The sequence below is a fragment of the Rhineura floridana genome, chromosome 3 (genome assembly GCF_030035675.1).
Source record: "Rhineura floridana isolate rRhiFlo1 chromosome 3, rRhiFlo1.hap2, whole genome shotgun sequence".
Lineage (NCBI taxonomy): Eukaryota > Metazoa > Chordata > Lepidosauria > Squamata > Rhineuridae > Rhineura > Rhineura floridana.
Window position 1 is genome coordinate 31,093,839 of NC_084482.1, and position 26,966 is coordinate 31,120,804.

The 26,966-nt window shown below is 43.2% G+C and overlaps 1 protein-coding gene and 1 non-coding gene across 2 annotated transcripts; one reads left to right on the forward strand and one right to left on the reverse strand.

Annotated features, from left to right (window-relative positions):
• Window positions 1-13,260: 13,260 nt before the first annotated feature.
• Window positions 13,261-26,637, reverse strand: ANKRD33 (ankyrin repeat domain 33). Its single transcript, XM_061613354.1, is given in 4 exon segments — window positions 13,261-14,042; window positions 17,522-17,662; window positions 23,481-23,610; window positions 26,350-26,637. Coding segments are annotated over 4 exon segments (1,341 nt in total).
• Window positions 24,212-24,330, forward strand: LOC133382597 (5S ribosomal RNA). Its single transcript, XR_009761994.1, has one exon. It is a non-coding gene; the product is annotated as a 5S ribosomal RNA (ribosomal RNA).
• Window positions 26,638-26,966: the final 329 nt, after the last annotated feature.

Here is a 26,966-nt window from a genome sequence, read left to right on the forward strand (position 1 = left end):
CATATACCATCAGAGAAAGGCTTGACACAGTGACGTATGTAATCACCACAGACCAATTAAACAAAAGCAAAGTGGTTCATGTAAATATGTTGAAGCCTTACCATACCAGGGATGTACAGGTGTTGCAAGTTACCTTATTACCTGAGGGAAGTGGGCCTGAACTTCCAGATTTGGTACAGGAAAGCAAAGACAAAGGAGGGGTAGATCAAGTGGAATGGTCAGAGGAGGTAGAGGAGGAAGTAAAAGAAGAGATTCTGAGAGTTTTGAAAACCTATAGCAATCTCTTTAGCAACAAACCTGGCCGAACCAGTATAGTTATACATTCCATTGATACTGGAGATCATGCCCCAATCAGATCTGTTCCGTACCGTGTGAATGGGAAAGTTTTGAATGAGATCAAAAAGGAGGTGGAAGATATGCTGGAATTAGGAGTGATCAGGGAATCCATCAGTCCCTGGGCCTCAAGTATTGTCCTGGTTCCGAAAAAAGATGGAACGACAAGGTTTTGCATTGATTATCGGCTAATCAATAAAATTATCAACCTCAAAAGCCTGTTTTTGTTGGGAGGACTGGATTTTTGTACATATATATTGCCTCCAGCTCTTTTCTCCTTCTACTCCTGTCATTTTTTAAACAATTGTTTTCTCCACCCCATCTCGCTCTCCACCTCCTCCCTCATCACCTCCTAAGCACCCATAGAGCATGAAGAACAACGCTGCACAGAAGCCCAATTTGAAGCACATGATTTTTATTCACAAATCAGAGGAGCAGAAGACTTCCCCTGCTCCCTGTGATGTTCCTATATTAATGTATATATGGTAAGTGTTGTTGTTTTAGAAGATACATGGTAAGTGGAGTGAAAGAGGGGGAGTGAATGGGCAGTAGAATGCGAGATGATTGGCTGAGTGTTTAAAATGGCTGAATGTATAAAAGGAAGAGTGAGAGTGGAATCTGGGGGGGAGAAGAGAACTGAGTGGGTTGGTTGGTGGGGTTTAGAGAGTTGTTTGCCAGGAGGGAGGTGGAGTTCGGATTAGTATTGAGTAAAACCATATGCTTATGTGCCTTAAGAAGAAATCTTGTTAGCTTTGTTATCTGTAACAAATACTTAATTTGGTTTACCAAAGGCCTGATCCTTGGCTGGGGTTTCACAGACTAGAAGGGAGGGTAAGGTAATGACCAAGGCTGAAGGGGAACTGTAACAAATGGTGGCAGCGGTGAAGAGAATAACAATACCAGTATTCAGAGTCTCTGGGAATACTAGTATTGGGACGTTACTGGTGGTTGCCTAGCAGGGGGATCTGTTGAGATCTGTGCTAGAGCGGGGAGAGAAACCATAAGAGAGAGCGGTCCGGACTGGTGGAGTCCCTGGTGGTGCCTAGAGACAGGCAGTAACCACGAGCAGGTAGGAACCTGACAGGGAGAGCCAGGGAAGGACGCATCACACTCCCCCCCAAGTAATGCGCAAAAGTAATGCTGGAAACATTACAATTACTCCTCAAAAGTAATGAAGTTACTACTCGTTCTATTACCAGCACAATGTAATGAAGTTACCCACTCGTTACTCAAAAAAGTAATAAATAACAAGTAATTCATTACATGTAACTAGTTACTTCCAAGCTCTGGGAAGGCTACATCAATAAATAATCTGATCATTTATTGATACAATATATATGATATGTACTAATTCTGGAGAGTTTAATATGGCAAAGCACATGGGAACAATTAATTGAGCCATGTGTTCTCTTATGTTCAAGCTGCAATCCTAAACATACTTACTGCGGAGTAAACTCCATTGAACCCAGCAGGACTTATTTTGAATAAACATGATTATATTAGGATTGCACTGTATGAGCTCTTTGGGGTTGCTGCGTGTAAAGGATTTTACTTTGTAAAGGATTTTGTCCAGTATTCAGTGGGATCCCCAGATCTGAGAGGGCTCTTGTATCTAATTTCAAAGTGATTCACACAGTATTTTCTTCTGTTCCGCTGCAGGATTTCATCAAACAAGCTTGGCAGATTTTTCGACATACGTCCTTTGTTCTCTTCATAAATGTGGCACAAAACTGAACAAAAACTCCACTCTCTGCAGGTTTTCCAGTCACTCCAAATCTCTGTTGGGAAAAGCTGCACTTGCCGTCCAGGGCAAATAGGACAAACTATTTTTTAATTTGGGCAAAAAAGCTTTACCCAGCCCTTCAGGGTTAAAAGCAGCAAAATAAAAGCAGCATAATAGGATAAAGCTGATCAGTGCAGGGTTAAAAGTTCTTTATAAATCTGGGGGAAATAAGAAGGTCCAGAGTGGTTCTGAAAAGACAACAAAGTTGGTGCTAGGTGAGCCTTTCTGGGGAGAACATTCCATAGATGGGAAACCATCTCTGAGATGCTCTTCTCCTTGGTTGCCACCTGCCATACCTTGGTCAGTGGGGGCACCGGGAGAAGAGCCTCTGATTATTACCTCAGTCCACAAACTGACTGATGTGGAGATAGGTGATCCTTCAGGTACCCTGCTCCCAAGCCATCAAGAATTTTAAGGGCAGCACTAGCACTTTCAATTGTGTCCAGCTAAGAACAAGCAGATAGTATAATTGTTTAAGGACCTGGAAGATATGCTCCCACTCCTAGCACAAGAAATCTTGCACAATAATATGACTCTCTCAACCAGTTCCTAAAGGAAAAAATGCAGATGTCACAGACTTATGCTGAAAAACACAGAGGCAGAATCATCAAGGAGGAAGCTTCTAATTAAAGTTGCAAGGGACCTTTGGTGGATGGGACTGACCTCTGAATAAACTCTGAAGATCTTGGCCATGGGCATTGCTAGATAATATTACACTAGATTATATTTAGTGCCAGCTGAAACCAGTTTTAATTCTATTTCCAGCTAATGATGTGCCATACTGGCTTAGAAATCCAAGTGTGGCTTTTCCTGCCACAGGACTCCAGTGTTGAGAGAACCCACAGCTAGTGACATTGTCTTCTGTGCGACTTGTAAAGGGACAGAAGCCCTTTCTGGCCCTGGGTATTCTAATGAAGACAGTGAGAAACTGTCTGTGAGGTGTTACAACCAGAGTCATTAATTTCTCATTCAACAGCCAAAATACTGAAGCCAAATCAACTCCTACACACAAGCTCTTGAGGAGAGTTATTTGACATTCTCCAATGGAATATTTAGATTTCTGAAAGATGTTTTATTCAAGTGTCCAACTCACAGCCTGCCATGATCAAAGCCTAGCCCCCTTCTGTTGTTTGGGGTGGGAGTTGTGGGATGATGACATTTTGGCAGACCAAACCTGCCAAAACGAAGAAACAGACAGATTCGGCCTCGGAGGTAAAACAAAGCCACTTCAGAAGGCAGATCTTGCTTTCATCTCAGGAAAGGGGATTTAGAGAAACAGGAGAAGAATGTGGTATATTTTAATGGAGGACCTCGAGGGGAGCAAAACACCTTGCAAATAGCTACTTGCCCACATACCTGCAGGGCTGCCACCAACCCAGAGCTTCTTTGACCTTGCCACTGTCCTGTCCCCACCCTTCCCCACCCCTGTTCGAAAGAGCACACTGCTGCCGGCTCAAGGAGGACAGAGCTGCGTGGGCAGTTTCTTATGTAAGGGAGAATTCAGAACTGGTGTTCCCTGCCTGAAGTATGTTCTGCCACCTCAGGATTCTTCCACCTCATTTCTGTCTCATTCTCCTGCATATGTAAACCAGCCTCAGACTGTGAGAAAACTGGTTATAGACAAAAGACTTGGGGCATACTAATTTTGTGGAAGCAGAACTGGAAGCTGATCCAAACATTCTCAAATAGGGCTTAAGGCAGAGCCCTTGCAGGACTGTGCCGCCTCTAAGAATGTGTGTGTGTAGGGTCTTTATTCAGACCTTAAAATGAATGTATGTTGGGGCAGAGCTTGCTGCTGTTATCTTAATCCCCGTATTATACATGTTCATAGAATATTGCAACTCCGAAACCTCAGTTTTAGCCATACAGGCCTAGACATAAGTGGAAGGAATGGCCTGGATTCTGCCATCTAGGCTTAGATGAGAGGATCAGTCTCCAAACCCAGCCTTCTGTAGGCCAAACTAGACATGATAGCACTCGTGTCCATTTATCTTGTTCATGTATCAAATGCAGGGGAAATGTCTTAGTGCACTAGTAAAAAAATTAGTATATGAGAGAGGTGTTGACGCCCTTCCACTACTGCATCTTACCTCGCCTCAGTCTATTGCCCCAGGCACTTTTCTCCATTCCTGGCTCAAGGGAGAGAAGTACCTGGAGCAGCCACCTGAGGGGTCATAAGGCCTAGACTGAAAGAAGTTCTCTGTCCCTCTCTCTTGTGCTCCTTTTACTGTTAAAAATAAGACCTTTATTCCTTTCTTTATACATGAGAACAAGACAGACACGTGTCAAAAAACATGTCTAGTTTGGTCCTCCCAAGACATTGAATTAATGAGAATTTCTAGCATCTCCTCAATAATTCCTATGAGAAGAAAGTGCTTCTTCACACAGTACATAGTTTCAACCCAGTGATTTGGCTAAAGTGACATATACATACTCTTGTTTGAATTCTGCTCTGCCACCCTGGGATCCTACTGGGAGGAAGGGTGGGATATAATAATAATAATTAAAAAAATGGGAAAATGGAAATGGACTGCCTTCAAGTTGATTTTCATGGTAAGCCGTATTCAGAGGGGGTTTACCATTGCCTCCCTCTGAGGCTAGTCCTCCCCAGCTGGCTAGGGCCTGCTCAGCTTGCCACAGCTGCACAAGCCAGCGCCTTCCTTGTCCGCAACTGCCAGCTGGGGGGCCACTGGGCTCCTTGGGACTATGCAGCTTGCCCACGGCTGCACAGGGGGCAGGGCACGTAACCCCTGAGCAGAGCTTGGAAAAGTCACTTTTTTGAAGTACAACTCCCATCAGCCCCAGCCAGCATGGCCAGTGGATTGGGCTGATGGGAGTTGTAGTTCAAAAAAAGTAACTTTTGCAAGCTCCGACCCTGAGCCACTCCCTGTGGGGGTGATCTTTAGTTGGCCCTTGACACCAGGAGACACAAGTGGGGATTTGAACTCACAGACTCTGGACTCCCCGCCAGGCTCTCCTCCCCATTGTGCTATACCAGCTGTCAATAATAATAATAATAATAATAATAATAATAATAATAATAATATGGAAGTTACTCCCACAAGAAGTAGTGATGGCCATCAACTTGGATGGCTATAAATGAGGGTTAGACAAATTCAAGGTGGACAAGGCTATCAATGGCTAATAGCCACATTGGCTATGTTCTACCTCCACTGTGGGAAGCAGTGGGCCTCTAAATGCCAGTTGCTGGAGGAAAGGGCTATCAGTGGCTACTAGCTATGATGGCTGTGCTCTGCTTTCATAGGTGGAACCAGTATGCTTCCAAATACCAGTTGCTGCAGAGGCAGTATGCTTCTGAATGCCAGTTGCTGCAAACTGCAGGAGGGCAGAGTGCTCTTTGCACTCAGGTCCTGCTTGTGGGTTTCCCATGGGCAACTGGCTGGCCACTGTGAGAACAGGATGCTGGACTGGAGGGGCGTTTGGCCTGATCCAAAAGGGCTCTTATGTTATAAGTGGGGAGAGTGCTGTTGCACTCATGAATTTGACCTCTGTGAAACCAGGATGCTGGACTTGATGGTCCTTTGGCCTGATCCAGCAGGGCTCTTCTTATGATCTTATGTTCTTATCCTTAGCTTCCCCCTTTCTCCTTCCCCACCAGACGCTGAAGACAAACTAGGACAGTGTGTACAGAGCAGATATTTCCCGCATCCTGCTGAACGCCCCCATCCCATATGTAAGCTGTGCTGGAGAAGTTAGATAAAGAAAAAAACAGCAGAGCATGGGGATGAAATAAGAAGAAGGAAGAAGTCTGCCGTCTGAGAGATCTTTGATGGTCCTACAGGTACTCTGGGCTGGGAGATTGACAGGACGAAAAGGAACTTCCCTGTCCTCGAGAACTGGATTTCTGTCCTCCAAAAAACATTTAAGAAAGATCCATTGGTTGCTTCACCAGATGATTGAGCAGTTACTAGCTAATAAAAATATGAACATATACAGAAAGTTTCTTTCGCTTCTGAGGCAGCTAATGTATGTCAGAAATTTGAAGCAGAATTTGTTGTGTTTGTGATATTATGGCTCAGTTTGCACATAATGGTAAGCCAAACCATTGCTCTTGGAGAGGAGATTGCCTTTGCTCCTCCCCCAGTCCTCCTGCTGCCACCCTACCCAGGGCTAAGCCATGATTTGGCATAGTGTGTTGTCTGAGCCTGACCTCACAGTTTACCTCCTCCACACAAATCATGAGCTGCAAACCAAGAACAAACCTTGGTTATAGCTCTTGGTTTTCTGGAGTGAGACAAACTATGAGTCTGGGCTTGGATGACATGCAAAGCCAAACCATACCTTAGTTCACAATAGTACAGCACCAGCAGGACCAGAGGATGAGGAAAACTCCTCTCTGGTCCTTTTTACTCCTGCTCTGTGCTGAGCTAAACCAATCCTTGCAGTAGCTCAGTGCAACACAAGAGTAAAAAGGACCAAGGAGCTCCTTTCTGGGAGTTTGCATGTTCCCATAGTCTCAGTAAACCATAGTTTGGATTACCACATTATGTGAACCAGGCTAAAGCAACATTTGAACGAAGCCTTGGTCTACTATACCGCCCCATCCCAAAACCTTTTTAGACGCATCCAATACTGTTTTTCCCATTCTGAAATCTGTTCATAAAAGCTCTGACTACTTTACTCCTTCAGGGTCCATAGTATGGAGAGATCGGACCAGTCAGATTCCTAATCCTGAGGGGACTCTAGTATGCTCTCATGAGAAAGAGATATAGGCCTCTGATTACTTCCATACTAATAAAGCCTTTTAGTGCTGCCTGAGGCAATGCTTCAATCAGTTGCAAGCAGAATTAAACCTTGCTTCTAACACTGTATTTCCCACTGTAGTCTTGCAATGTCCATCTCCACAACAAAGGCAAAAATAGACAGGCAACCTATGTTATTCAGAAGTAAGTTTCATTCATTTCAGTGGGACTTGCTGCCTAGAACAGGGGTCGCCAACCAAGTACCTACGGGCAACATGGCTCCCGCAAAGGCCTTCATTGGTGCCCTAAGCAGGGGCCCCAGACTCTGAACTTTCTTTAAAAGAAAAAGGTCTCTAACCCTTCTAGAAAGGTTATGAAGCAAAATGTGCAGGTACCATTCTAAGTGATTTCTCTGAAATGAACCAGCCTGGTAGTTCCAACATGGCAGTGTTATAGCCAATGCGTGCGTACAGATGGCAGCCTAGGCTTTGGTTGAGGATTGGCATTGGGGAAAGCAGGGTTTCTGTGCCTTTAACAGCTGTACTCAGGACCAGCAGGACATAGCTGACTTTGCATGGTAAACATGAAGTTGTCTGGGGTTAGATGAGGAAGCAGCAATGGCTATACTCTCCCTAATGTTGTATTATGCCATGCCCCCATGACAGCCATTTTGTGTCTGGCACACTAGGTACTCTCTCAATATTCACCATGTGCCCACTAGTCCAAAAGTGCTCGTGATCCCTGACCTAGAAGATCAGGGAAAGTAGAGGGAGGGAGAAGAAAATGTATTGGAGGCAGGGGAATCTACAGGGAGTAGGCACTTGTCACAGGACAAATTGTCATTTTGTCCTGAGTTGTTCCTGGTCAAAAATAGTCTTCTGGACATCAGCTGCTGTTGCTTTAGATCATTTTCATAGCAATGCATAGTTTGCCTGTGAGAAGACATCATCAGAACTTCCCGGCCCCAGCCCAGCAGGCAATTCTACACATCCTTTTGTATGGCTGCAGTGGGGGGAGCTTTTGGATGCTCCCATGACCCAATCCAGCTGGGGAAAGAGCCCTGTGCTGTTGATTCAGCTTCCCTCCCTCTGTGCTGGCTCCTTCCTTCCTTCCTTCCCCACTTGTGCCTTCTTTACTGGCCTTGGCGAAGCCACTAAGTGCAGACATTCCCTCATTTAATTTGCCCTTTAATTACTAATTTCTTCCCTTTGTTGCAGGGTTGTCTTTTTTTTTTTAATTGCACTTATGCAGTGGCACATCTATTTGTTTTCCACACACACACAAAAGAGTGCATTTGTGTTGGAGTGAGGGATGCCGGGATCTGTCAGTTTCAGTCTCTCTCCGTTTCTCACTTGTCCAATCTTCAATTCAGTTCGCCACATTTCCACATCAGTTTGCATTTTTTAAAGTCCTCATGAAAGTTAATCAGCACTTTTGTACAAATTTATCCTACATATACACTTCTTTGTACGGAATTTTGCCTAATGTAGACTTTTTTTGTAAAGCAGTTTCCCCAAATACAATACATTTGTGCATGTTATTTTTTACTAATATATACATTTATATGCCACACTTTAGTATATATTTTCTTGTACTTGGCTGGAGAACTGCACTGCAAAATTTAGAGAAGTGCAAAGTTTGGAGGATGGATGCGTTTCGGTTTGCAGTCTTCCGGAAAGTGCAAATTAGGTAGGTTCACCTTTAAATCAGAACTGAACCTATTTTCTTTCTCATTCCTAGTTGGAAATACAAAACGTTAAAATCTGTCTATATCCATTCATCCGTTTACTTGAGTACTTGTGCTAAGCTCAAAGCGTAATGGAAGAAGGAAATGTGAGGTGGAAAATGTAATAGGAGTAGACATAGCAGGGCATTACCAACATGGATAATTTCTCCTCCATGTCTGTTCCCCAGAAGCATCAGCAGTGCTTTGCCAATGCACACATTACACAGGCTGGTGCTGTACTTGTATTGCAAACCAGAAAAGCAGTAAGTGTGTTTGGAGACAGGTGTTTATTGTGGGATTGATGCCCCTCATGAATGCAATTTTTTTAACAGCCACTACAACATTGCTGGCATCAAAATGCCAGGACATATCCCTCTAATTTAATCTGTATTTACCCTTTCCACATAAAATCTAATGTTGAAAAGTCCTGTAGTCAATGATCGTTTTGCAAAATGATGCATTTGCAATATTAAGCCCCTGTCAGGAAGCACCTCAGATCTTTATAAATCGAGAATAAATGGGAAAATGCGGAAATACAAAGATTTGGCAGTGATGTTGTCTGGATTGCTTGTAATAACTGAGTGAATGAATTCCGGAGAAAAGGGTTAGTGTGAAGCAACTTCTGATCTGTTATTAGCACTTTTCTACATTATCCCATGTGCAGACAAGCATTCCATCTCCTTGTGCAGTGTTTTAAACCTGCAAGATTAATTCCAATGACTTGTAAACATGTTTGCAATTTATAATTCCCAGTATTCTTTGAGGAAAGCCTCGAATGAAACAGATATAATTGGGTAGTTATATAGAATCTGTACCTTTTGTACAAATGTGTCTACAGCAGGGTTACACACAGCTCTTTCACTGTCATACTGAAAAGCAGTAAGAATTTTGCATTTCTATGTGCGTGATTCTGAAAAAATAGTGGATATTTTTCATGGTTTTAACTGTTTATAATATACAGCACTAATGTTACAGACTTTTACACGGACACAAAAAAATATGTGGAGACTTTGACAATTGCTTCATTTGTTCCCATATGAGCTCTTCTGGCTGTTTTCATAGCAATGTTAACTGTTGCTTGGAGATATTTTGGAAATGTTGGGTTTTAAAAAATAAAATACTGAAGCTTGACACATATAACAGATTTGGGAATCTGCATTTAGTTACCATTTCAGCACATTGTGTAACACCACTGCTGAACATTCCCTCTGAGCCACGTTTTAGGGATAGGGAGGAGTGGAAAACAGAAGAAGGGGGGCTGATTAGAACCTGATAAATATTCCTTTGTGAAATAACACATGATTTTAAATTGCTCCAGAAAAAAAACATTTTCATGAACCATTCCTCCCAGCCCCCATTAAAACTATTCAGATATTGCTACAACATGGAGATTGCTGAAGAAAATATGGGAAAACATCTCAATCAGAATTTTTAGAATCAGCCCCTAACTAGTGTCTAGAACAAAGGCTAAGGCAGGCTTGCAATCATAACTGTCCATGAATATTATTAGCCCACAAAATATGTCCTAGTTCACCTGCCTAGGCAGAGCTAGAGATGTTTGCTGATGAACTGTGGTGCACAGGAGGAAGAATCTGGCTTAGTGTGGCAAGATGTATTGCCACAGAAGTGGTTATCTATATAAACTATAAAAAGCCCAGGCTGAACATTTGTTAAATACATAGTTTGTCATTGCATGTGCACCTTTCCCCATTTATTTATTTGCATGTATAAACTGTTTAATATTTCAAAAATCTCTAAGTGATGTATAACAGCAGCTATGGTGAGAGAGGGTTTGATTAGGACCATGGCACACGGGGGGGGGGAGTTCTTTAAACCCTTTTCAATTGTGCTGCTGTCCCAGTGGAAAGTCTGCTCCCCTCACGCTGCTATTGGCCGGAGGAGGGAAGCTGCTATTTGCCTCCAAGCTGACTGCAAGCCTAGGGAGTCTTTGTCCTCCTTTGTATCTAGTCAAGTTGTTAATCTCTTCTCTGACCAAACCATAATAAGTGGGTGGTTTTAATGGCCTTGTGAATTTATTTATTTTTAATGGAAAGGTGCCAGGATGGAAATGATGTAACAAACAAGCAAATAATAAAATAAATAGTCTGTTAACTCCCTGTAATCTAATCCTTTGAGGTGGTGGTGGGGAAAACGTCTGCAATAACCAGCAATGCTCATCTGTGAGGTTTCATTTATTAATAAATGCATATATAGCAAGCACTTTCAGTTTTATTTAGCATTTCCTAAAATCAAGCTCAAGAAGACAGAGTGTAAAGTGGGAGAGGGAGTGGAGGGATGAAATCAATGAGTTCCCCTTTAGCACTGGTCCACTCTACATATTCAGTATATACAGTAGGGTGACCACTTCAGCACTGCCAAAAAAAGAACAGGAATGCATCATAAAAAAAGAGGATGACACATATTTGTGTAGAATTTGCATATGATATATATAGATGCAAATTTAGAAATAATTACTATCATTTAAATAGCAATACAACACACCTTACCATAGCAGGGAAGACTGGAACCAGTTGACTTGCTCAGTCTGCTGTTTAGGTGCTGACTGGCTGTGCTCTGTTTCTGGACCGCACAGTCCTTTGAATACAGCAGGGACAACCAACACGGTCCCTGACCATAGGCCATGTTGGTTGGGGCTGATGGGAGTTGTAGTCCACAACATATGGAGGGCACCATGTTGGAGCAGAGGGTCATCCTCTGTACCCCTGGAATAGAGGAGCATCCTCTGTAAAGTAGGACACGTGGTCACCCTATCAGTACACAAGCTCTCTCTGAACACGGCTTTGGACAGGTAGCCGACTTGGGGGCCTTTTTGGCCAAAAGGCAGTCTAGAAATAAACCGTAACATAACATAACAACAGGAACGGGTAGAATTGGGCACCCATTGTGCTATGTGCAGCTGTCCCAGGCGAAGCATATCTCTGGACATTAAAGGATTCCCAGGTATCAGGGTGACAGGCAGGCCCCTTGGCTGTCCTTAACAGGAAGGCCTACAAAGGCTTCCTACCTATGCTGGATCTTTCCCTGGGCAATAGCAATCTTTAGTGGCTTTTGGAATATTTTCCAGTTCTGACATTCTGGCTCCCACATGAAGAAGCCTACAGCTCAGCCTAGACCACCTATGTGCATAAGAGCAAATCTAGGATGGGCCACTCTGTTCAAATCACGCAAGTTATGACATCATCATGGGGTTTTGCTGCACCATTTTCTGAAGTGAATTTTAGGTACTTCCTGCTTGGTTCTAAAAACCCTGTACCATAAACAGGAGAAATTCACATTCAGATGCGCCCTTATGCTGGAAGAAGGAACCCATCAACATTTGCAAACTTTCCTAATAACTCTGATGCTGGCTGCAGAAGTTCTGTTCCCTGGAGGTGTTCTGTTCAGAAAGTAGTGCCCGTTTACATCAGGGGTGGAGAACCAGAGGGCCGCATTCCCTGATGGCCAGCCTTCTGGAGGTAACATGGCGGTGGTGGATGTGGCCAAACCAAAAGTGGGTGTGGACACAGTGGGTGTGGCTAGACCTTGGCAGTAGTCACTCCATCCTCTATTCACACACACACACACAGAGCACACATTCATTCATTCTCTCTCATTCACACACACTTACACCCCCCCCAACAATCAGGCTTGAAAAAAGCATTGGGGAAAAGTTCTTGACAAATCTCGTCATTACTGTAAGGCCTGTCAGGAACTTTCCCCCAGGCAAGCAAAAAACAAAGCAGGCATGAGGCAGGGGTACTGATAGTGCTGTGGTAAAATCTGGGTTTCTTTGGAGCCGTTTGACAACTGTAAATCCTCACTAGGGGTGAAAGCAGAAGTAATATTTAAAGAGAAGTCACAGGAGATTCTTTCCTTATAGTGTGAGCTCAGCTTCCTCCCAGCTTCACAGTATTCAGGGCAGATGTTTTTTTAAAAAACCAACAAAACTGTTCTGGGAATGGGGGAGGTGATATTACAGGTGCTATCTTGATGACATCACAGGTGCTAGCCAACTGACATCATTCACAGTTCTTCTGCCCACCATCCCTCCTTCCCCCTCACACTTTAGTTCAGAAGGAGAATGGTACACAATTTGAACAGAATGCGGTAAGGGCACTTCTAAAGTACCCCTGTTAATATGACATCCACGTTCACCCTAACAGAGAAAGGGCTGCAGGATTTTGCTGGAAGCCACAAGGGCTTAGCGAGATAGAAGTCTTTGGAGTAAACTATATACGACATGCTAAACTATCTGTGACATGCATGGCAGTACCCTGATGCCTTTTTAAACAAAGCCACTTTGAGAGGAGGTCACTTAGAGTGGAGAAGTGAAAGGAGGGGCTAGCACCTCCCACCCTACCATTTTCCAGCTCCAAATCCTCTCCAAGAGGTTCCCCCTCTCCCCAGAGCTCAGACCAGGAGGGCAAACATACATTTGAAACCTGGGAGAGGGAAGGCGGTGGGAGGGGGCTATTTAGAGCAGAGAAACTGCAGGCAGGGTAGGGGTTAAGCACTCCCCCCCCTTTCCCCTGCCACTTTGTTACTCTGTAGTCCCTCCTCTAGAAGCATCAGAGGCCCTGTTGCCTGGCCACATAGCCTGGCAAGAGATGGCCAAAATTGACGTGTGGATAATGTTATCTAAATCACCGGGGCAGATTTTGGCCTTTAATCCCTGGTTTCTTTTCAAATTCATCCACACCCACACCCACTAGCTATTACGATTTTTTGCCTTTTCCTTTCCCCTTGCCCTTCTCTTTCTTCTTGGGTTTCCCTTCTTCTCCTTCTTCCTCTTCTTTCTTCTTTTCTTCCTTGAGCTCTTTATACTGCCGTTGTGGCAGCTGCAATGTATTCTTGTCCTTGGAGCGTCGCGGCTCGTTCTCTTTGGGAGGTGACTGGGCAGGCGACTTGGTGAGTTCGATTTTTGGGATCCCTCCAGGGAAGATGCTGTTGTGTCGCATGCACAAGGAAAAAGACAGCAGCTTCACAATGGTATTGTGGGGTTGGTACGGCAGCAGAACCTGGGTTGGTGTCATGAGTTGCCCATTGCAGGATGATGCGCTGACCATGGATTTGGTGCCAGGATCTGGTGTGTCCTTGAGGATCTCTGGCACTGAGAGTCTCTGCTTGCCCACTTCTGGTGGGCTACCAGGACAGACAGTTTGGCAAGCAGTGGTCACAAACGGGCTGGCCAAGCAAGTGGTCATGCGCACCATGTGATCCATCACACCATCTGGCTCAGGGTCGTGTGGGAAATTGATTGTGAAGGTGGAGCAGATTGTCTCCAACAGGTGTTTGGCTCTGGGTTTTGTGCCCGCTGCTTTTGCCACCAACTCAGGCAGAATGGGCCATTGTGGCAAGTACTTGTTGCAGAACTGCTCGGCGCACGGGCGCTGCAGAAGGGTTCAGATCCGTACAATCGTTTCAAAGCGCCCAGTCAGGGCTGCCCACTCCCGTGCTGTCTTTCCTTTAACTGGGTCCACAGCAGTGAGGTCAGCTCCTAGGGGGAACCACAAGTTGTTAGGAATCCAACTTTGGTCCCTTTCAGTGATGTAGTGGAGCAGAAATGTGGGGGGGGTGGAGGTGGGGGGGAGATCAGTTCCAGTACTTATTTTTACAACAGGAACAGTGACATCATTTGCTGGAGTGGTATTTTCCAGTGTTATAATCGAGGGAGGGAGGGAGGGAGGGAGGGTGTTGGAGGACAGGTCTGGCATGGCACAGGATCCCTTTGTTGGGTAGGCTAGGGTAAAACAGTGACTAGCCCAAGGGGAACTTCATGTCTGATCACAGGGATGTGAACTTAAGTCTCTGCAGCCCAAGTCCAACATGCTAATCACTAACAGCACCCTTTGGCAGCTCACTAAGGTCGCATCCACACCATAGATTTAAAAGCACCCTTATACCGCTTTAACAGCTATAGCTTCTCTCAAAGAATTCTGAGAATTGTAGTAAGAGCTCATTCTCCAGGTTGGAGGTGCGGTGTCTTGATGGAGTATATGACTTGGGGGTGACCACTTATGTTTCACCAAAAAAGTGGACAAGAGAGGGTGCCGATTGGCATATGCTAACCTATATGTATAGATTTAGAAACAATTTATATAATAGAAACAGAAATACAATGCATCTCCCTATAGCGGGGAAGATCATGACCAAGTGACCATTGTGCTCGCTCAGTCTGCAGTTCAGGGGCTGTTGAGGGGCAACCTCAAGGCTCTTGCTCTCCCTCCTTGTGGTTCTTGAGCTGTAAACTAGCCCTGTAAACGGGTCAGCTTACTTTCCTGAAGATTACTTTAGTCTCGTAGCCTCTGCTAAGATGCTGCCTTCCTGTCTGCCCCTGTCAGTCCTCCGTGGGACTTGATCCATTGGGCTGGGAAAATCAGAAACGGTGCTGGCCACATACCTTTTGCATGTCTTAATTACGCAAGTCCCTTGGGCAGGGTTTGGGAATGATGGGACCTGGCATCTCCCTAGTTCTCCAGAGTTGGAACCAATGGGAGGATTCCTCATGGGGATGATAGCACCTTTCATCTGGACCATCGTGGGGAAGGAAGATGTTAAGAATCCTTTGCAGTGGTCTTGATCCTGATCAACCCCTCTGGTCCTGCTATTTGGAGGAATTGTTTTTAAAAAAGAAACCTGCAATGACGTGTTGAGCATCATGTGTAATTATTTGGCCCACAGGGCTGCTGTTAGATGGCACTGGGGCACTCACTGAACATGGTAACAAGAAGAGTTAAAGACTGTTGTCCTTCCTAAGTACCAGCAGATGGCAGTAGGTACAAATTGAAAATATATCTTCAGAGTTAGATCAAGAAAATGTGAGCAGGCAGAGCTTCTGGTTTCCATCATTGGACTGCAGTGAGAGGAGGACTCCAACTGTAAGAGGGCTTATCAAGCATTAAATGACCAATGTGAGTTATTCATTTTTGACAAAAGGTGAGTGAAAAGCCCACTGGCTATCTAGAGACCCATTTCGAACTTAGTCTTGAATAGGAATAGAAGGTTCTGTCAGTTTTGCTTCTCAGTTTCTTATTTTTCCAATCTTACATTCAGTCCTCCATATTTCTGCAGCAATTTGCAAATTTATTTTTCAAAATCCTCATGAAAATTCAGCTTTTTAGTGTGAATTTCTCTTAACACATTTTGTAGTGCAGTTTTGAGTAATGCACAAGCAACTTTCTCTAATATAATGCCATTTCGTATGCTGTTTTTACTAACATATTTGTTTAAATGAACACTTTCCCCTAATATATGCATTTTTGCAAACATTGCTTAGTTGGAGAACTGCATTGCAAAATCTGGATATGTGCAAATTTCGAAGGATGGCTGTGTAGCTTCTCATGTTGTTTTGGAAAGTGCAAATTTGATACATTTGGCTTTAAATGCTAACTGAATCAAATTTCTCCTGCATTCCTAGTCTTGAATGAAACCTTTGTGTTTTTGAACATATGTGCTGCCCTTTTAAAAATCAACTAGAATTGTGTTTGCTTCCAAGGTTGGATAGCAGGGTAACAACAACAGCCTACCCTTGGATTTGTTTTCATAGATAAGGCATTCCAGGGTGTCTGAGCCATCTTTCCACCCCCACACTCAGGGCATCCTTTCAGAACTCCAGCAACCTGGCAGGCCCCACTGTTGATCCCTGTCCTGGGCAGGCCCAGCATTTAAAAAAAAGTCTGGCTTAGCTCACTGAGCAGCATCAAGTGGCTGGGTCAGCTGCTATATTAAATTCCCACAATGCCCCTAACACAGCATCATTCTGGGGTATTGTGGGAAATTGAAATGGCAACTAGATGCAGCAGCCAGTGTTGAGCATTGCTAAAAAGGCTACTGCCTGTCACTGCCTGGTAAAGCCCAAGGTGGCCCTCTGACCGAGGAGGGAGCCACTCCAGAGGCCAATTTGCCCAGGACATATCTCAGACCTAAGTTGGCTGTGCTCATGCTTTTGGATCACAGGCAGGGTGTTTGTTACGAATATGGCTTTGCCTACCTGAGTTAGTGATCATGTGACTGTTTATATCTTGGAGTTCCTTGGAGCATGAAACAGGTGAACTCAACTCCCTCTGGTGCTCATCTTTCTACAGTGGTGTTCTTTAAACTTTGAGCTCCAGACGTTATTGGAATACAGTAGGGCCCCACTTTTTGGTGGCCCACTTTTCGGTGTTCTGCTAATACAGCAGCTTTCAATTAGAGTAAGACCCCACTCATACGGCGCTTGTTCCGCTTTTATAGTGTTTTTCGGGCGCCGGGCACCATTTTATTGATGGAATTCTGCTTTTGGGCAGTCTGGAATGTAACCCGGCAGTGGGGCCCTACTGTATTTATTTTATTTATTTATTGAATTTGTATCCCGCCCTTCCACCCAAAGGAGCCCAGGGTGGCAAACATAAACAAAACAATTTAGCATGAAAAAGAAAAACATACTAAAACAGTTTAAAACATTCCAAAACGCAATGCAATTAAAAACTTTCTAAAACACAGTTAAAATATTCTAACACACAGCTTAATACCATTATTTCATCAGTGAAATCCCCATCATCCCTAACCATTGGCTAAGCTAGCTAAAGATGATGGGAGTTGCAGTCCAGCAATATCTGGGCGCCCAAGGTTGAAGAACGCTGCTCCAGAAAATGGGAGAATTGTCCCTGAGCACAACTTTGGAGCTCATCTGCCTCACACTCAACAGTGTACAAGAGAATCACACCTCTTTACATCTTGGGAGATCTCCCATCTTTCATTGTCCAGGGATGCCTGGATGAGGGAGTGGAGCATAACTCTCTTATGCTTAATTTCCTCTGGTGCCACCAGATACTCCTCCCATTGCACCCCTGGGTCTTAGCAACTACCCGACTGTACCGATTGTTGCTGCTGGGTCTACTCATATCAGTTCAACACATGTTTTACTACTTGACAAGTTAGCAGTAGGTGTTAGAAATAACCCTTTCATCCTGAGCTGGCTCATGAGGAGTAACATACCTGCCATGAGCAAAGCTGCGACACACTCATTCCTCCCTTGTACCGCAGCCTTCATGAGCGCAGTCAGACCCCTGAAGTCTCTCATCTCAAGCTCTAATGTTGGATAGTAGTTCAGAAGATAGTTAAGAATAGTAATGTGTCCTTCATGGCAAGAGAGAGAAAGGAAACAGTGTTATGGTTGCAAATACTTATCAAAAATACATTTTTAGCGTGGATTAAAGACCACGGGTGTAAACACACAATGAATGATTTTTCTATCCATGCAGATTTTCCCCTGCCCCAGGGATTGAATGGATCATGTCTACCAGCCTGCCACAAGCACAAATCACCAATTTGGCCTTATGAAGCCCCCTGAAAAGACTAGGTTCACAGCTTGGGGGTGCTCCTTGATTCTACATTATTGCTGGAGGCTCAAGTGTTTTCAGTGGCGAGGAATGCCTACACCCAGCTCTGGCTGATCCATCAGATGTGGTCATTCCTGGACTGGGACAGCTTGGCCTCAGTCTTCCTATGTTAATAACTTCCAAAATAGATTACTAGAATGGATTCTACATGGGGCTACCCTTGAAGATGGTCCAGAAACTGCAGTTGGTGCAGAATGTCACTGTCTGATCATTATCTGGGGCACTGAGGGGGGGCACATTATCCCAATCCTTAAATCCCTGCAATGATTGCCTGTAAACCTCTGGGCCCAATTCAAGGTGCCGATATTAGTATACAAAGCCCTAAACGACTTGGGACCCGACGAGTGCCCTGAAAGAACACCTTCTCCAGTACTGCCCTACCCATAAATTAAGATCTGTTGGGGATGTCCTGCTTGTTACTCTACTGTTAGCTTCTGCTGGGCATGCAACAACAGCAGACAAGGCATTCTTCGTGGCAGCCCCTATAATTATGGAACTCCCTCCCAAATGACATTTGGTTGCCCCTACATTGGTTTCATTTAGGTGCAAGGTGAAAGCCTCTTTGTTGCATCATACATGTTGTTCACATTCTTTTTTAAGTTGTTGTGGCATATTGCTAGCCTCTCTGTGCTTCTACTGGGAGGGAGTGCGGGATAATAAGTATGAGGATATGAATGAATGAATGAAAGAATGAATATGTGAGCTAATGGACCAGTGCACCACAAGTAAGAGTCAGTGTGGAGTAGTGGTTGGAGTGATAGATTAGGACCAGGGAGAACCCAGGTTTAAATCCTCATCTAGCCATGAAGCTCACTTGCAACAGTCATTGTCTCTCAGCTGTAGCTGGGAAAGTGGGGGATACTTCAGTACAGGCTTATGATACTACATTGCATTCTAAGTTCAGAACTTAGTTCAGAACTTTGTTTAGCTTCGGATGAAGACAGACTCACAGCCAATTCTTCAACTGTGGTTTGAACCCAGCTTCCACTGAGCTACACATTTTGAACGACAGATGTAAATACCAGCCAATCAAACACTGGTTCACTTGTCAGTTTTGGCCCTCTCTCCATGCTGCAGATGGACTGTTCATTTCTATTTTTAAAAGTGCTTTTCCTTAAAATATTTATTTATTTATTACATTTAAATAAGGTGTTCTTGCAACTCTGTAATGGGAAAAACCACAAGGTGGAATTCTTCCTTCCCCCTGCACAGCTTTTAAAGATACAGAAGACCTCTTGGTTGCCAGGCCCGGCCTCCAGGAGGTCTTCTGTATCTTTAAAAGTTGTGCAGGGGGAAGGGAGAATTCCACCTTGTGGTTTTTCTCATTACAGGGTTGCAAGAACACCTGCACTTGGCTGACTTTCTCTTCTCCTAAAGATGCAGGATCAGTCTCAGGCCTTGAACCTGGCAACCCTACCAGCAATTCAAGAACAAACCTTGGTATCAGCTTGTGCCTTGTTGGGAGTGAGACAAACCACAAGCCCTGGTTTGCATATAATGTCAAGCCAACCCATGGCTTAACCTTGGGCAGCAGCAGGACTGGGGGTGGAGTGAAGCAGTGATGCTCACTGTGAGCACCAGCGTAATTGCTCCTTCACACTTAGCCATAGTTTGGCTTAGTGTTACATGCAGTCTGGGATACAGTCTGCCTAAACAAATTGCAGAGCACTAAACAGACAAATAAATTAGGAAGGGAAGGAAGTGTGAAATGATAACTCCTCTGCAAGTCTGGAATGCCAAAAGAGACCTGAATTCAAATGTGCACATTGTGCGTATAATATATTAATCAAATTTGATCTTTATCATGATGATACAATTTGGCTCTATTTTTCACAGAGGAGTGGCCATCTGGAACCTGAGCTCATTGTCACCTTTTCATTAAAATAGGACAGAAGTAAAATGGGTTAATGGTTTTGCACAATATTTTTAACTGTAACTGTGTTGTTGGAATGTTTTAAACTGTTTTTAGTATTTTTTTCCTTGTTAAATTGTTTTATTTATGTTCGCCACCTTGGACTCCTTCAGGAGGAATAATGATGATGATAATGATGATGACGATGCCCTTTTCTTTGCCCAGAATACTAATTCAGAATAACCACATGATCTATATCTATACCCATCTGCTTGCTTCTGGATATAAGAGAGTTCACTCAAAATTATTGGAAATAGAGCAGGAAACTTGAGAGTGCATCTTCTCTCTTCCTGCCAATTGCCTCGATCAGCTCTTTCTCTGTATACATCCATGTGGCCTTTTCCGAAAACCTTTTGTGCGGCCAGCAGAATCATAATTTTCTACAATGAGAGTAGAGGAAAATATGGGATGAAAAAAGGCACAGAGTATTCAAGTGCCTTTCCCTTTGTCCTGTCCCTCCTTTGCACTCTTCACAGTCATGCCACACATTACTGAGAGACAAACCCAGATATGCTACCAAGTCTGCACTCAACAAGGTGCTCTCAGGGGCAAACTACATGTTACACACAAATGCATATGAATTGTGACTCTAACCAAAAGAATGGCTTAATCCTTTCCCCACTGGCACTTTTTTCAGAGTTGTCTTTCCCCATGTGGTTCAGGTGAGGGGAATGGGGAAAAGATTTTCAATGGAAAAATGTTGGAACTTCTGTGTGTGCAGTTGCATGTTAGGTGTACTTTGCTCCTCAGCTGCAGTTAAAAAATACTTGTGTGATACATAGGGATGGGTTAGAAATTTGCATTTTAATGAGAAACTAACTAATTCACCCTTCTTGAACCAAGATATGAACTGAAACAGTTACCCTTTGAAATGCACACATCTGAATTTTGTGATGTAGTTCTCCAACCAAAGTTTACAAAAATGCATATATTAGGGGAAAGTTTGCATAAAAATGAGTATGTGAGTGAAACTAACATACAAAATGCATTCTATTAGGGAAAATTGCTTGCAAAATTAATGTGCATACAAATCAAAACTGCATATAAAAATGAGTTCATTAGGGGAAATTTGCCCTAAAATGTTGATGAAGTTTCATGAGGATTTAAAAATAATAATTGCAAATTGCTTCAGAAATGTGGAGAACTGAATTTAAAATTGGAAAAATGAAAAACCGAGAGGAACTGAGAGAACATATATATCATCCCTAGTGATATTTATGTTTGCCATATTCAAGATTGTAGGAAAAAGGGAGCCTAGTGTTGTGGAGATGTTAGATAGGAGCACTCATGAGTAAAGATAGATGCTCCTACAATTCTAAACACATAAATGGATTTATTTCTTGTGAGCTGCCTTGGTTTCCAATCAGCAACCCTACCTCACATACATTCCATATAACAGTTCCTTGTCAAAACCAGTTGGTCATTGCAGAACATTTTTAAAAAATAAAATTAGTATTAGTTTCCTACAAAATAAAAGCAGTGACACCTAAGCAAGCCTTGCCGAATTGCCTTAAAAACTAGGATTGGAGGGGGAGAGAAAGATTTATAACACAAGCACAATCCCTTGCTATGTTCACTCAAAAGTGCCATTATTTACAGCACAATCCTAACCATGTCAACTCAAAAGTAAATCCTATTAAATTCAGTGGAGTTTACTCCTGGTATGTGAGATTAGCATTGCAGCTTAACTCCCAGAAAAGCAAGTATAGGGTTAAAGTTTCATATTGGGAAGGTTTTCAAAACAGGCCATGAATTGAACAAATAAACTGCCCTCTTCATCAGCCCAGGAAAATTTAAACTTGTTTGACTCCTCATAATTAGAAAAGTGTAACGCATTGTAATGACATCATAGGCTGCATGCACACTTAAAAAAATTCTGTTCAAAAATTATTTGAAAGATAAAATGTATACTACCCTATTTTTGCAAGTAATTAAAAAAACCCTGTATGTACACTTTTATTATCATAACTGAAATTGTTTACTGTGCATGCCTACCAAGATCCTGCTGTGATCTTTTGTTCTACATCTCCTGCACACACAGAGAAAGGGTGCTACTGCTACTGCTAAAAGCTATAAACTTACTCAGTTTATGAGATTTTCAGGCAAGTAGGAAAAGTTAACAGTTTTCTGGACTTGCAATGGGTTCTAGCTATTGCCTGGAGATCAACAAATTCCTTGTCAGTCACAACCCTGACTTCATTTATTGGCTACAAACATGAAAGGGCAGGGTTAGAGTAGCCAGCTATGAGCTCATTTAACAGAAGTTGTGGCGGGAATGTGAAGTTTTGGTGTATATCTCTTGAACCAGAACACCTAGGAACTTAATTTTTTAAAAAATGAAAGCAGAGTGTCCAGAGATTGGGGTGACTCATCTGGAGCAGTGGAGAGGACTCTCCAAATCCAGAGTTTCTGGGTGAAAACCGGAGACCTGGCAACCCTATCCATGATGTATAGCTCCTTTGTATCAGATAATATAATCCCTGAAATGCCAATTATTTCAAATACATAATCTCTCTACAAATGCATGCACATATACATGCATATGTTTTTAGTGCTTTTGTTTGCTGCCCTGGGCTCCGGCTGGGAGGAAGGGCGGGATATAAATCAAATAATAAATAAATAAATAAATATTCACACTTTCATGCTGGCACACAAATGGGAACATGTGGTATACATGCGAGAAACACTAACACTACTTTGCCAGTTAAGAGATTGGTTAGTTCTGAGTTTAATGGATTAGGCCTCCAGAGTTAGTGGGTCTTCTCAAAGAGTTCCCTTTTTGGACAAATGCTGATACTCTCCACTGAGCTGGTGGTACTTGCAAATGGAATGGCAGGCCATAGATAAATTAGATTAGTGCCAATCACATGCTGAGACCATGAAAACATAACCCCTCACCTAATATTATTGAGGGGCACAGTTTATTCAAGCCATTCTGAACCTTGTCATTTGTGACATCAGCATAAACTTAACCAATGAACCTTCTTTCTCAATCAACTAATTTGCAGGACTCAAATGTATTGATTGGAAGGATTCGGAAAAATAATAGAAATCTGTAAAATATGCATCAATAATATTTCAGAGTAAATTATCGGCAGAAAGCATTTCACCTGCAACCTACTTTATTTGCAATTTCTGAAACAATATGTGAGTTGATACATAGCCATCCTTCAAAATTCATACTTCTCCAGGCAAGCAATGTGTACAAAAAATAAAAATAAAAGTATATACTGGGTAAAGTGTTCATCTAAATGTATATATTAGTGAAAATAACATATAAAATGCATTATATTAGGAAAAATTGCTTTGCAAAAATGTGTATATTAGGTAAAATTGCATACAAATATGCAATTGTGTATATTAGGAGAAATTTTCACTAAAGTGCTGATGAATTTTAATGAGGACTTTTAAAAATGTAAACAGATGTGGAAATGTGGAGAGCTGAATTTAAGACTGGAAAAATGAGAAACTGAGAGAAACTGAAATGGACAGATGCACCTGTCCTTTCTTGCAGGCAACATGAAACTGCATTCTTCAATTTTCTGTTTTTAGAACCTTGGTCAGATGCACAACCCTGTGTGAGCCTTCCATCTTTTTGGATACCACCCACCACTTCTCACTCTGAAAGCAGAACATTTCCTACCTGCCTGAGCTGCTATCATGAGTGCTGTGTTTCCATCATTATCCTGATGATTGATATCTAGGTATGGGCATTTGCTGAGGACAGTGACAATGTCTACGAAGCCCTTGAAACATGCCACCAATAGGCCATTCTGTGGAGGAAAAGGGTACAGGTGTTAAGATTCAGCCACATGAGGAAGGAATGTTCTCTCCCATACATTGACTCCTCCTTGCCTATCTGCCCATTCAGGAAACACAATCCTTTAGTCCAAATAGACTGGCAGTCACTGCACCAGGGCTGACCCTGGTGAAATGTGGTCATACTCCTACCCTCTACCAGCCGCTAAGTCCAAAGCCCATGCTCCAGTCACTCTGATTGGTTCCACCATGGCACTCTGATTGTTCCAGCATCTGAGCAATAACAACAGTCACTCCCATAGAATGCCTGCCAACTGCACTGCTACCAACATACCAAAACATGTGGTGGGACTGCAAAGCTTTCTGGGTAAAGGTGCTCCAAGAGATCTCCAGGATTACTCAACAGATGATACAACTGTACATGGCCTTAACCTTATTAAATATATTCTCTGGACCACTGAGGGACTTAACATCTAGGAATCTTATTTCTCATTTGTTGTGTGCTGTGATAATTACTCATCATTGGAAGAACTTTAAAGGATTGGATATGAATCAATGGTATCAGAGAGTATGGCAAATAGCTGTGATGGAAAAATGGACAGTTAAGCTAATGTGGCCTACAGCCATACTGCCCTGAACACACCTGATCTCATCTGATCTCGGAACCTAAGCAGGGTCAGGCCTGATTAGTACTTGGATGTGACACCGCCTGGGAATACCAGGTGCTGTAGGCTTGAAGGAAGGCAATGGTAACCACCTCTGAATACCTCTTACCATGAAAACCCTATGAATACATCCAAAAGATTCATAGGGTTGCTATAAGTCATAATTGACTTGAAGGCATATAACAACAAGCTAATGTGAGGACAAGTGAAAAAAAGTTCAGTTTTTTGAAATATGGAAAAAGTTTCTTGATTGCATTGGAGACCAGCAGTGTGGAGATTGGTTCCCCGATGATATCTTTCAGTTTGGGGTAACTGAGTCAACAAAAGGAGAAAAAAATAAGTATGGTAAAGTAAAGATAATGTAACATTTTCCTGTATGTAATTAAGTATTTCCCTTGAATATGAGGGCAAATGGTATTAGTGTGATGAGAAATAAACGTATCTGTAATAATTGGTTAACGTATATTGAAAACCTAATAAAAATATTGAAAAACTCCACTGCTATCCATCAATCATGACATTGCATAACTGATAGTGCTCCTCCATTTACCATACATGGAAAGAAGGTACAAATCAAAACTTGGGGATGGCCAGAATAGCATGATAACATGTTTTATTTATTTGTTTACAATATTTATAAACCACTAAATAACAATAACAAAAGTCCTCTGGGTGGTTTGCAGTAATATCATCACAGAACCAAGTCCAACCTTTTCCCACACATAACACACCATTTTTCTGCTATGAATAGCTGATGACAGCAACTCTGCAACAGGAGCCTCCCATGGACCACTGGTCAGTAGTCTTGCATGCAAAACCCACAGGTTTCCCAGAAGTGAGGGCACAGGTTTGAGTTCTGATAAGAGGGCATCAATGCCGTCAATCAAGGGGAGGGGATGTAGCTCAGTGATAGGGTACATGATTTGCCTGCAAAAGGTCCCAGGTTCAATCCCTGGTATCTCCAGGTAGGCCTGGGAATGACTCCTGTCTGAAACTCTGGTGAGCCGCTGCCAGTCAGTGTAGATAATACTGAGGTAGATGGACCAATGGTCTGACTCCTTCTGTTTCTCAAAGCTGCTATTCATAACACAGATCTCTGTGTTGGTATCTGTGTGAGGGGAACAAGCCTTATGCAAGGAAGAGGGAAGGGAACCATGTGGACAAGGCAGAATGGAAGCTGCGATCACAGCAAACTCCCAGGAGGCAACAGTGTGACCTGGCCAGAAGCGGAGTGTGTAAAAGCAATGCAGTGAGAAACAGGAGGTGGGGAGATGCATATGTGGCCTCAGCAGACAGAACACGCCTCTTGGCTATTCTGCCAACAAAAATAATTGTGAGCTGGAAAAGGGAGGAAAAGCAGAACTGCAGCTCAAGACTTCTGCACCACAGAGCAGCATCTAACCACACAGCCACAGGAGCAACTAGGATAATAGCCCATCATGGGATATTTATCTCCCAGGGATCCAGACCATGGCATGGTTCTCTCCATCCTTCCACAGTTCCTGTGTGGAGTCTGGGGACCCTAGACACATATTCTAGTATTTTAAAGAAGCTAAGTGTGGAACTACAACAGCACAGGCACAACCTACAAGTGGTCCTAGTTTCAGTCCCTAGCTTTGGACTCCTAGGAGAAAGGGCTGGGAAGAGCCCTCATGCATAAACATTTGATGCTAGAACCAATCAGATTGATGGTAGCGTAGACCAATGGCCTCCTTCAGGTAATTGTCCGATTCATTCATACCCTAGGATGTCTTTCATTTTGCACACCTGACTTAGTGCCATCCAGCCACAGCCACCCCACCCCCCACACTCAATGAAAATTGATCTAGCTAGCCCCACACACATAGTGGAGCAGTTCAATGACCACTTTGTTGTGTAGTCACCACACAAGGCATGTTGAGCTCACTGCATGGCTGGAATGATTTACCATGACTGGATGATTTCTTGGAATAGAGAAGGGCCATTATTGGTCTATAGTGCTATTCTATGTGATGTCTATATCCCTTTTGAGCCATGCCTTCTTTTCATCCAAGGCCATTTCACTGCTAGCTCTTAGGTGCTTTGTGTCAGGGTCTGGGGTTCAATTACCCGTCCATTGATATCCAGTTCCATGACTTCTTCTCTGGTCACCCTCCTATCAAGTTTCTCCTGCAAGAGCTTTGCATCGTTCTTGAGACAGAGCCGGTAGAATGTGAGCTCCATGCCATCATCATTGCCAGACGGAGCAGATTCATAGACAGGGCAGACAGAGTCATCAGAGAGGATGCTGCAGATATCTGAATGTCCCCCCTCACTCCCTTCATCCTCTTCACCTTCCTCATAGTATAGCTCTTGGTCTGACTCATTTAGGGTGGGTGGTGTATTTGTGTCTGGCATCAGTCATCCAGCCCACTCACAGCAAGCTGTGTTTGTTGTTGTTTTGGCTGCCCATGGTCGTTTCAGTGACAATGACCTTTTCCCTTACGCTCTACCACCCTCCTCAGTTACACACTGGAGATCTGCAAAGCAAAGAAGAAGATTAGCCACCCACTATGAACAACTGGCACTGTTTTTAAATCTCTTTCTCTTTCTCTCTCTCCAGAAAACAAATTCCTCCCCAAATATGACTTTTTCTCCCTGAACATTTCATGGGTTTGAGAGATCATTTGATAATCTCTTAATTGTTCTGAGCACAGGCCATCTGCTCAGGATCTTCTAAAGGAGTG